General features: G+C 42.0%; 1 protein-coding gene across 1 annotated transcript; it reads right to left on the bottom strand.

The window, feature by feature from the left end:
* Positions 1-8,166: 8,166 nt before the first annotated feature.
* Positions 8,167-9,280, bottom strand: LOC122671810 (transcription factor MYB57-like). Its single transcript, XM_043869257.1, has 4 exons — positions 9,031-9,280; positions 8,826-8,955; positions 8,556-8,719; positions 8,167-8,498 (listed from the first exon to the last, which is right to left on the bottom strand). The coding sequence occupies exons 1-4, from the start codon at positions 9,161-9,163 to the stop codon at positions 8,206-8,208; spliced, it is 720 nt and encodes a 239-aa protein (XP_043725192.1). The 5' UTR covers positions 9,164-9,280; the 3' UTR covers positions 8,167-8,205.
* Between the last annotated feature and the right edge of the window lie 2,550 nt (positions 9,281-11,830).

Below are 11,830 nucleotides of genomic sequence, written 5' to 3'. Positions count from 1 at the left end.
TTCCTAAGATTCAAACTTCCAACCACAAAATCTGAAAATTTTCTTTGAAGTTCAAGGCATGCTCCATGATTGAATAAACCTATTTCTTGCTTGAACCCATTGTTTTGTATAAAATATTACTTTCTAGGCATAATATGGCCATTAACCTCTATCATGTATGATTGCATTCACATAGTGGCCATGCATTCCCTTTTTCCCCAACTTCTTAGATCACAATTTGATAAAAAATCAGAAATTTCTAGCCTAAGAATCCTGCTGTAATTTAATTTGCTTTGAAAGGGAAAATCAAGGGCTAGGTTTTAAACCTCATAACCTTACATTGATCATCTACTTAGGCCTTAGCATTCAAGGTATTAATTTGCTATCTACTTGGCTTTTGGCTGCAGGTTAAAACAATCAATGGCTCCAAGAACACGACGTACATGCGTAGAACAAATTGCACCAACTGTCCTAGATCCACTATGGTTCCAAAAGATAGAGGACCAAGAGCTTTATCGAGACTACTTCCGCTTCAGAAATATAATGGAAGGGCGGGATGTAGTGTTGGATGATCTCAAGCTTACAAGGTGGGGCAGAGATTTGAGGCATTGGGGTGGACCAACATTCTCAACCTTCCTGAACCATACTACTTGAAACTCATTCGCCATTTCTATACAAATCTGGACACCGAGAACCCGGGCATACAAAATTATCAGGTTGTCTCATATGTCAAGGGGGTTCCTATAGCCTTCACTGCAGCACAGTTGATCGGCGTTATCAACATGTCCATTGGAGGAGCAAAGACCTATTGTTCACCTAGAAGGAATCCCTATACCTTCATCAGGTGGGAGGTATTGACATTCTGACGACCATAAGGCGGTTGAACCTGCGAGTGGTGGAAGGCTTCGATGAGGTCACGAAGCAACTCTTCGACCAGACTCGGCGCCTAGAGGGTATCGAGAGAGGGGTAGATGACATCAACACCTTTCTTGGTCGCGATGGTGGCGGTGGTGGAAATGACTATCCCAACTTTCTCTCAACAAATTGAAGTTATCCCGGATCAGTTCTTCTAGTTCTTGTCTTAGGATGAACAACTGGGAACTTTTAGAAAGGGTAGACTTGTATATTTAATCTGAGATAACCAGAATCAAATGTTTCGAATTGGAACAAATGGGGTCTTGCATTCTGAGTTGGGAAAGGCCCAGTTATGTCCAAACAGAGAATCTGGAACAATTATGGTGTTTAGATTGGTATCTCTTGATTGAGCAGGATGGAATCATATGTTTTTGTTGGAATAGATGAAATCATGAATGTTGAAATAGGAAGAATATGATTGCCTCCCAAGAAGATTTAGAATAATTGGATATTTGTAATTAATCTTATATGTATCTTGATGTATTTGATTAATTCTCTCTTGTTTAAATCATTGCTGATATTTGTGCTTAGTTATGATTGATTCATTAGTGTTTATGAATTATAGCATATAACTGTCCATCTATGACCTACTTAAGACTCAACCAAGCAATTACATAGTTGTAGCTTAACAGCCTAAGATTCAAGTCCTAAGTTCTATGTTACCTATTATCTTCTAAGTCCTTGTTTCACCACAATCAGTCTTCTCCTATGTCTGCACACAATCATTTATGTTCTTGAAGATTTTTAGTTTAGAACCAAATTGTGGAGAGTAAATCAAGAGTCCGCAAGACTGTGGTTGGTGCAGAGCATCATTGGCTCTGATACCATGTTGTCACACCCCTATCCCGACAAGGGATAGAATACAATATCAGGGTATGATTGGGGTGACACGCGTCATCCCACCTCACCGCCAGGATCTCGATGCAGTGGCCAACTCACAGTCATAAACCAATATTAAAATACAATAATATCAGAGTACGAAAGACAAAGGAATATTACATTCCAAGACAGGTCAGAGTTTGCGAAAGCGTAAATGAAATGATTATAAGATGTTCATTGGCTAATGATAATAAGTAACATAGTTATAAAATTCCTATGACCATCAAGTAGCTACCAAAAAGGTAAAACATAAAAGTTTATACAAAGCACAATGCTCTAAAATAATAATAAAGCGGGAACGATCCCAAGTAACAGTACAACCCGTAGGCACAATCATCATGGGCAACCATCGCCATGATCCTCAGTCACGGTCTCTGGCTCCACAGTAATCATCTGCATCCAAATCTAAAAAGAATGTGTACACGGGGGTTAGCTCCACCGAGCTAGTGAGAGAGAAAAGGGGATGCACAATCACACAATCACAAATAGTCCATGGTGCATGCTATTATTAATTCATTTACCACCTAACACACAATGCTAAGTCAATGGGTATATGCTACTGCAATAACTCGGGAAGACATTGTGGATCCTTCCATTCTCACCACAATGCAACCTTAATTATTACTATGGAGCCCGCGCCGGTCGTAGTCATCACCACCCAGAGGCAGACCCCGATAACCATTACTACCCCTGGCCTGGCCTCTCTAACTCTCCACAGGCAGTAGGTGCTCTGGCTACCCAACACCTAAACCCCTGTTGGTAAGGGTCGTAGCATAGGGAACTGAGCCTAACCACAGATATACTACATGAATCCTATCGTGTTGAGAGGTACATCCGGGTGTGTCAACGTCCCATTCCATCTAACACCGGTACCAACAACACGGCGCATACAGCAAGAATGAGATGCAATATACAATTCCACGTAATCACGGGGTTCCGGTGCAGTATTTCCCGGCACCGTAACCCAACACAAATCCATATCATCCAAATCATCATCATCGAATAAGAATAAATACAAATATGCAATCATGCTTGAATGATAATGTCACAATATAATTCATAATTGCATGAATAAGCAATAGTAAACAAGCTCAAACAGTCACCCAAACCCACTCACCAATTACTTCAAATGGAGTTTGTATAAGCGCAACGATTCCCGCTCAAAATCACCCCATTGCACATATGTTGGCGCCTATGGAAGTGAATAAGAGTGTGAGAGAGTATAGGGGAGGCCTCATAGAGAAACCCCACCGTTTACATAAGTTATAAGCCTTAAAAACTGCATCGGAGGCAACGTCGGACTCAGCAGGCCTGCCTCCGACCTTGCCTCCGACCTTCCCTGCAGGCTCAGGACACATCGGAGGCAAACATCGGACTCACGCAGTCTTGCCTCCGATGCAACCCAAGTGTGATTTCAAGGTCATTAAAAGCCCAGGGTTGTCCCATTTGGTTCTCTAAGCCTCAAGGGACAAGGGAGGGGGTGTCTTGGAGTCTATTTGGGTCTTAGAAACACCCAACATTCAAAGATTTAAGGGGGTTTAAAGGATCAAAAGCTCAAAAATCCAGATTTGGGGTTTTCTTTGGTGGTTGATGCTTTATAATCAAATAGATTCAGCAAGAGGTCAAATAGAGGTCTTTATAGGATTGTAATGAAATGGGATAGCATCCTACAAGGGGAAACTACACATGGCTCGAGCTAACCCTTTGGGTTTCCAAAAAGAAATCCCCATCTTGGGGCTGCAACCAACGAACCACCCAAGCTCAAACGAGCAAGGGGAAGAGAGAAAAATGGGGGAAAAGGGCACTTGGCTTACCTGGTTTGAGGTACACACGATGTACCCTCTTTAAAGCTCCAAACCCAGCAGCCATTTCCTTCTTCTTCTTCCCTTCCTTCTCCTTCTTCTCCTCCTTGCCGCCTCCTCTCTTCAAAGCTCTCCTCCTTTTCACGATTAGGTTAGGAAAGAAAAGAAAAAGAAAGACTAAGGAATAGTCTTACCCCTCTCTCTCATATAGAAAATCACTTTTAATGGCCTGTTTGGATAAGGCCTCATAAGTGTAACCTAGGGTCTATTTGGGTAGGGTCAAACATGGCAGGACACCAATAGCACCTTAGCCACAGGGTCTCACCCACAAGGGTCCTTGTTAGCAGCATTGGATGCAGGGTCGGAGGCAGCCAGTAACCTTGCCTCCGATGCGAGTAGGAAGGTGGTTCCCACCATAAGAGGTCAGGGCCTTTGGACCACACTTCGAGGGCTTTGAGAGGGCAGTAAGCACACAACAAAATTTGGTCAACTACTTACCCCTGACACGTCAAGGTGCAACCTCCGTGGTCCCGACTAGTTTCCACAGGCAACCTCGTACTATGGTCAATATAGCTGGGTTTGACCACCAGTGAGAACAACTCACCGGCATACGTGGCAGTGATAACTACACGTCACAGGGAAGAATTAATAATTAATTATACTCCCGGGGTGCGGGTATAACATATTTTCTCACGAGCTCAGTGGGGGCTCACACTTTGTTATACATTGTTTTTCTTAGATGATTTTGCAGATTGATGCAGCTGTGGCATGGAGGCTCATTACGAGGAGGTGAGCCTTAATTATTATGATGATATTGGTGTGGACCCCGATGGAGGTCGTGCCAATGATGCGTGCATTCTCGGTGGTCATTGATGAAGACCGTTGAAGAGCGCATCTAATGCTTTTTATCTTGGGGACTCCTTTTTATTTTTGTTAGGAGTTTTTCCCCGTATTGACTGTGGTTCTGTTGTAGTTTTCTTTCTTTTTCTTTTTGGGGTTGAGCCTACTCACCCTGTATATAATTATGTATGTAGTAACTTTAGTTCTGTTCTTGTCAGCTTTGTTTCTTAGTTTGTGGATAGTTGGGAAATGTATCAAACTTATCTATGTATATATTATCATCATTTCCCGTACCGCTACGCTTTCTCTTTTATTATAATTGTAGTTTTTCTGCAGCACTCTGATCTTGCCTTTGGTAAAGTTAATGAATGTGGTTCCATGAATATAAGCACTGCTTCTAGATCCGTGGGATTTGACGGATTGCCGTTACGCAATTCGGGTCACCTACCCAATCCTTCCAGGGGTGGTTTGGGGTGTGACATTGGAGGAGCATTATGGAAGGGAAAAGGGTCTTGAAGGAAGGTTTGTGTTGGAGTGTTGGAAATGGCAATTGTGTTGATATTTGGTCTAATGCATGGATTCCCTCATATACTGATTTTAGAGTCACCACAAATTGTCCAAACATTCCATGGTTGAGGAAGGTTTCGGATCTTATTGACCCTATATCTCATACTTGGCGTACTGATTTGCTTTCTAGTTATTTAATGTTGCTGATCAGGGAGATATTGAAGATAAATCTGTCACTTTGTGATCGGCCTGACCGATGGGTATGGATGGGAAGTAAGAATGGTATTTTCTCGGTGCGTAGTGCCTACCATCTTCTATCTAATAAGGAGCGTGCTCACCGTTTGTCTGTGGCATCTTCTTCCAGATTACATGATTGGAGTTCGGTTCCCAGTGTTGTTTGGAGGTATATTTGAAATTGTAAAACAATTCCTAAGGTCCAACGCTTTTTATGGCTTGCTTGTGCCTCTGGTCTTGCGACTGGTGATGCTTTAACATGGCGCAATGTTCATGCTGATCCGCTTTGTGTTCGGTGTGGGGAACATGAGACGGCTTCACACATTCTTTTGGGTTGCTCATTTGCGAGGGCTGTATGGTTTGGTAGCCCACTTGGCTCTACCTTTTCGATGCCAGGTGATCAGCGTTTTTCAGATTGGGTTCAGACTTGGAAGTTATTCTCCCGATTGGGGAAGAAGGAGTCCAGATCTTTGGTCACTTTATGTAGTTTCATTTGTTGGCACATTTGGTTGTCAAGGAATGATTTGATTTTTGGACGCAGAGTTTGGCCGCTTTCAAAAGTTATTGTTGCAGCAGTTAAGGCCTTTCATGAGTATGATGTGACTCCTTCTAATGTTGTTTCTTCTCCTCCAACTTTGGTTGATCGACCCCTTCACTGGGTTGCACCTACTATGGGTTATGTGAAGTGCAATTGTGATGCTAGTTATGCTGCAGATTCAGCCAAATCAGGCGTTGGGTTTATGTGTAGAGACCACAATGGACAACCTATGCTTGCTGCTTCGGTCCCGACTCCCTTTTCAGATATTTTAGTGGGTGAGGCTATTGCTGTTCGGTATGTGACGATGGAGATGATCACGGCTGGGTTTGAGCAGGTTATGATTGAGTCTGACAATATGAATCTGATTTCATATAACAGGGCTGGTGGTGGAACTTCGCCTCTACACATTCGAGTGTTGGTGGATGATATTATTCACATTTCTTCCTATTTTGTTTCTTGTTATTTCTTTTCAATTCCAAGCGAGATTAACAGCATGGCTGACTCCTTGGCTCGGAGGGCTTTGTCGTTAACTTACACGACTGAATGGCCCATTTCCAATCCATGGTTGCTTGAGTTGTGTTCCTCATTGTCACCATGAGTTTTGCATGTCTTATTTTCTAATAAAGACTTGTTTACCAAAAAAAAAAAAAGGTTGACACCCGATGACCCTCTATCACTTACAATAGGAGGATTGGAACCAGTTAAAAAGACTTTGACCAAATAAAACTAGGGAAAATTACAGGATTAGTTACTTTTGAGTTTTCTTTTACAAAATTAGCCATTATAAGTTTCACTTAACAAAATTATCTAATATTGAGTTTAGGTTTACAAAACTATCTACTACAGTTTATTTCCCTCCCTTATCTATATTATTTGACATTTTTACCCCTGCCCCCTTCCCTGTAACCCCACGTCGCACCCGCGTAGCTTCAACCCTCCCCTATTGGGATTCCGGTTTGGCCCGACAAAGAGACGAAGGGCTTTTGCGTCATTGTTTATGCCAAAAAGTTATCGGCGATGATTCCTCTCTTCAACTTTGGTTTCCTTTTTTTGTTTTCAGTAGAACTTTGGCTCCTCCATGACGATGCTTGGTCGAATGGGTTATTGGCATCGTGGAATGGGTGTGTTCCAACTAAAGAAGAAAATTTTCCTTAATTTCGGTAACAAAATGTAGAGGTTGAATTCCTAAGGCCCCTATTTCTTGCGGTGTTGATTTGTGTCTTGTGGCGGTAGGGTGGGGGCAGCCGGCACGGAGGAGCATTCAGGTTCTGATTTTCCTATTTCCTTAATAGAGCAGAAGAGCATTGAGGTTTTGATTAAAGAATACCTTAATTTCATAGTACAGCGAACTCCACTTTTGTCTTATGTTTTATATTTTAATGGATTTTTAGAAAACACCATGGTTATTACATTTTCCAGGTGCAGAATTTTGCCTTTGAAAGTTTTTGTGATCCTTATTCATTGATGTTGTCGCTGAAATTAATTCTGAAAACTGTAATTTTATAATTTTTTTAATGTAATCTGTCATTATTCTAAGCATGAAAAGCTTATATATCCCATGGGGGGAGATTTTGTGGGGAGCTATATCCTACAGGCAGGGGGTCGGGAAGATGGGATTTCAACGCTGGCCTCATCTCCCATAAGAAGGGGAGTAGGGGCGGGTGAAATCTGTTGGGGGACAGCATGGGGTGGGGGTATGTGGGCACAGCGGTATGGCAGATGTGGTGGCAGGAAGAAGAAGAAGAAAGGTGTAGGAGCGGGAGGTCTCGAAAGAACCGTGAAAATGGAGGTAGGGGTAAAATTGTCAAAAAAGCTCTTTAATTGGGGAATAAGCACTGTTTTGAATAGTTTTGTAAAACCAAACCTAAAACAGCATATTTTTGTTAACTGAAATAATGATTAATGAGTGGCTAATTTTGTAAAAGGAAATTCAAAAGTGGTTAATCCTGTAATTTTTCCAAAAAAATAAACGGTTAAAAAGACAGACTGGCCGAACAGCTGGATGCTGCAATGTACAGTAAAGAATTATCGATTGTTAAACACTTTGGAATTGTATGTGGTTCAGATTTATCAGACAATGATGATGATTGGATACTGCGCTGTCCGTCACTCATGTAAAAGTATTAATAATTGGGTTCTTCACCACTTCCCTTGCCCACCTTTTGAGTTGAAGGAACAAAAGATGTATAGTCTAATATCGGCTGTCCACAAATAATTTAGGTTACCCTTTTCGTTCCACTCCCTCGGATTGTTCTTCAAATTTGTGTTTTTTGAATCTCAGATAACCAAATCCAAAGATTTGTTATCACTTCCCAGAAACGTAGAGAGAGAGAGAGAGAGAGAGATTTCATGGCATTCGAAGACAGTATGCGAAGTACATATAACTCAGTAATTCATTCTATTCTAATAATAAGTGCCAAGTGCCAACCTTAAAGAGTCGTGCACACTGCAAAACTAACAGACCTGAAGTGCTAGTGGGAAGTTCTGAACTTTTAGTAGTGACTCTTATTATTATGTATTATATGGTCGAAGAGTTGGGTACATTCTGTCCTCGGGGAAGTAGAAAGATCTGAGAGGAGATTCCATCCAAGACCACCTATCTGCGCCACTTTCAAATGACTCCAACCAAACACTAATGGAACCCAAGTCTAATGGTACTGACTGTGATGGATTCTCATATACTGTCTCCTCTACGCCGCTGTTGCCATTGCCGGCGGCCAACTGTTGTGATTCTGGTCCATGGCTGCTTTTGCTGCTGTTATTGGTGGTGACGGTTTCTTGATTTTCATTACTATCTCTACTACATCCACTTTGGGAACTTTGGACAGCACATATGGATGGAGAAGCAGAAGGAGAAGGAGATTTGGGTGGAAGGGAGACTTTCCTCCTCTTGTTAATACTGGACTTGGAGCTTACCTTACTAGTCTTAAGGCATTGTGGATACCTTTTGATGAGATGGGTGTTCCAGTAATTCTTTACTTCGTTGTCGGTTCGACCAGGAAGCCGACCTGCAATCAATGACCACCTTCACCACCCCCAAAAAATGGTCAGCTAATAGCTAGTAGTGTCTCTGGATGAGATGAATTGGTTTGATTCTTGTGCAGTTTTAACTTTAAAGAACCAATTGTTACCGATTTCCAAGAAGATTATGCATTCGGATGATAAGGTCTTCCTCTTCCTGTGACATCTCTCCACGCTTTAGGTTTGGTCTTAGATAGTTCTTCCATCTCAACCTGCAACTCTTCCCTCCTCTCATCAAACCTGCCCAAGAGAGGAAAACTCATATATGAGTTAAAAGAACAAATAAATATGCATGAAGTGTGAGATAAAGGTCACCTGATCTCTTTGAAACAGTTGCCCATTTCCCCTCCCCATGAGTCTCTACGTATCGTGTGAGAAGCAAGTCTTCTTCTGGCTTCCATGGACCTTTCTTTAACTTAATCTCTTGCTGGCTTCCTTCTTTGTCCATCTCTATCTGGCTCTCTCTCTCTCTAAAAAGGAGTGAATGGAGATATAATATTTAGTATGAATGACGAGAGAGGAGTAATAAAGGGTTTAAATAGAGAGACGTAGATGGCTTCTCATCTAATTACTCTCCTCAGTCGTGCATGCCATGCTTTATTACTGATTTTTTCAATGATAGAAAAATTAGTCCCCCACTGTTGCTTTCACTTTATCTTATGGTGTCCTTAAAAAGCAATTTTGCGTTCACAATCAAAATGTGGGATAGGTGCAAGATAATTGAAAGAGAAAATAAAGAAAAGAGAAATACTAAAAGAAGAGAGAGAATGGAAGAGAGATATGAATTTCGGGCTTTACCAAGCCGCCCCCAATTCTCTTCAAGATTACTCTTAAGAGATAATTTAGGGAATAATAATCTCCTAACCTTTTCATTTACAATCACTATTAAATAGGGCTGCCAAGGCTAGCCGTTACATAGCTTGACACAAGTAACCCACTACTGTGGGGTTATAATTCCACTCTTGCACCAATTCTATTAGATAAGTACTCCGCATCATCTCCACTTTAGTAACTACTAATAATTGATAAACACTATCCCATCTTACCTAACCCATCCATACCCGATAACAAGTTGTTAAACCGATATTAATAACCTATACTTGACGCACGTAACAATAGGGAAGCTTTTGCATTGTATGGTCCGTATGTGTTGGGACCCGTTTCACGTTTAGTACTCGGCAAGACACGTTATCAGGTAAGGGTAACGTAAGCTGACAAGGTCAGAAGGAGGCGATTGAGAGAATATCTCCAAATAGGAGTAACGTTCCCTATTTCCAAGCAAAAGCGATGAAGCCCACCACATCCACAACAGCATGGACAAAGGGGCATGATCAGGGAGTACTTTAGCAAAGGGCCACGTGGCAAGCAAAAGGATAGGGCACGAAGGCCACTATGGGAGACTGGCGGCTGCAACTGCCAAGCAGAGTTGGGACCATCTATAAAAGCCATGGAGCTGTCGCACATAAAGACACACACAACAACTCAATACATTACTTTTAGTATTTATCTTTCTTTCAACATTTACTCGTCAGCTTTCTATTTTGCTTTTGTTTTTCTCTTCTGGGAAGTGTACGTTACAGTCAACGGATTAACCATTGGAAGGAGGAATCAGGGGTTCGTCCACCTCAACAGTTTGGTATGATCTGATATTGGCTTGTTTACTTTCCATCTCAAAAATATGGATGGCATTGATCATACTTGTGCCATACCATATTTGGGTGGAACGGAATAGGCGAAGGTTTGAGAATGTGCATCGTAGTCAGTCTGTGGTGGTGAAAGGTAAAGACCTATCTGATGTGTCAACCCTGGAGCCGGTGCAAGTTTTGTTAGTGTCAAAGTTGATGCTTGCAAGGAAGCTCGATCTCATGGTGAGTAGGAAGCCTAGGGGGTAGATTATGGAAGCGGTTTGGAAGGCCCCGGATCAAGGATGGCTCAAGATGAATATAGATGGGTGCTCTATAGGGAACCCAGGACAGTCAGGGGCTGGGGGTATTTTCAGAGACCATGATGGGAGGGCCAAGTACTGCTTTGTGATTTTTTTGGGAGTGGGAACAAATCTCAGGGCAAAAATGGAGGGTCTCTTCATTGGGCTGCACCATGCCAAGATTTTGCAGGTGAATAAACTGTGGATTGAAAGTGATTCGGCTACTTTGGTTAGTTGCGTGGAAAATAACTTGCTTCTCTGGTGTTTCCAACAAAGATGGCGGTACTACAGCGGATATCTAGAACGTATTGATTGGAGGATAAGTCATTGCTACAGAGAAGTTAATGTGGTAGCAGATAAGTTAGCGAAGAAGACGGCTTCTACTGGAACGTCGGAGGGATAGGTGGCAGCTCCGAACTATATCGGAGGCGAGTTGAGATGGGATGCAACTTCAATGCCTAGATACAGATTTCCTAGGTGAGAAGGGGGTGGGTTTGTAAGATAATGTGGTGGTTTCCTCCCTTCTGAAGGTCAGGCTGGAGGAGGGGAGTGAAGTCCAAGAATTTTGGTGTAGTTCTCTTTCTGTATCTGTTCTTTATACTCATTTAATACAATCCATTGCTGATCTTTAGCAAAAAAATAGTATTATGTGTTTGTCTTTGTGCATCATATAAATCCCTGTTAGCCATTTTTGCACTTTGTTAAGAATCCTATCAAGACCGATATCTTTGAAGTCTAACACAAAGGTCCTTAGAGCTACTCAAGCACGAGGGAACCCTAGATTCCCTGGTTGAAAGTCAGATAGGAAAAATCCCAGTCCATTTAAGCCTGCGTCAAAGGTTCGGGCAAGCCCCGCACCTATTCTACCCCGCGCCATTCTATAAAAGTATTGGACATGTTCGCCACCAACAGTATGATGCTAAGAGACTAAAGCCCACTCCATTCCACTATGATTTTATCTCCTGTGAGCCTTTGACAGAGAAAGAAAGACTAAAGAGAGAGAGTATATATATGGACATGGAGTAAGGTGTTGCAGAAGTGTACAACATCCTATATTCTTATGACATAAGAATGGTTGAGCCCAGAGACATTAATGAGTGTCACCATGGGTTGATATTTACATTCCAATATCCATGCATATGCTCCATGATAGATCTGGACCTGGGGTCCCTTGACATGACGTCACCTGAG

The sequence above is a fragment of the Telopea speciosissima genome, chromosome 8 (genome assembly GCF_018873765.1).
Source record: "Telopea speciosissima isolate NSW1024214 ecotype Mountain lineage chromosome 8, Tspe_v1, whole genome shotgun sequence".
NCBI lineage: Eukaryota > Viridiplantae > Streptophyta > Magnoliopsida > Proteales > Proteaceae > Telopea > Telopea speciosissima.
The sequence above is the reverse complement of the archived record's forward strand: the minus strand, read 5'-3'. Positions and strand labels throughout refer to the sequence as shown.

Excerpts from the sequence above, each read along its gene's own strand:
- LOC122671810 (XM_043869257.1), bottom strand. The coding sequence starts at position 9,163 with ATGGACAAAGAAGGAAGCCAGCAAGAGATTAAGTTAAAGAAAGGTCCA. Across the intron at positions 8,720-8,825 it reads CATAATCTTCTTGGAAATCG|GTGGTCATTGATTGCAGGTC; the intron begins GTAACAATTGGT and ends GGGGTGGTGAAG. Across the intron at positions 8,499-8,555 it reads AGTCTCCCTTCCACCCAAAT|GTAGTAGAGATAGTAATGAA; the intron begins CTCCTTCTCCTT and ends CCCAAAGTGGAT.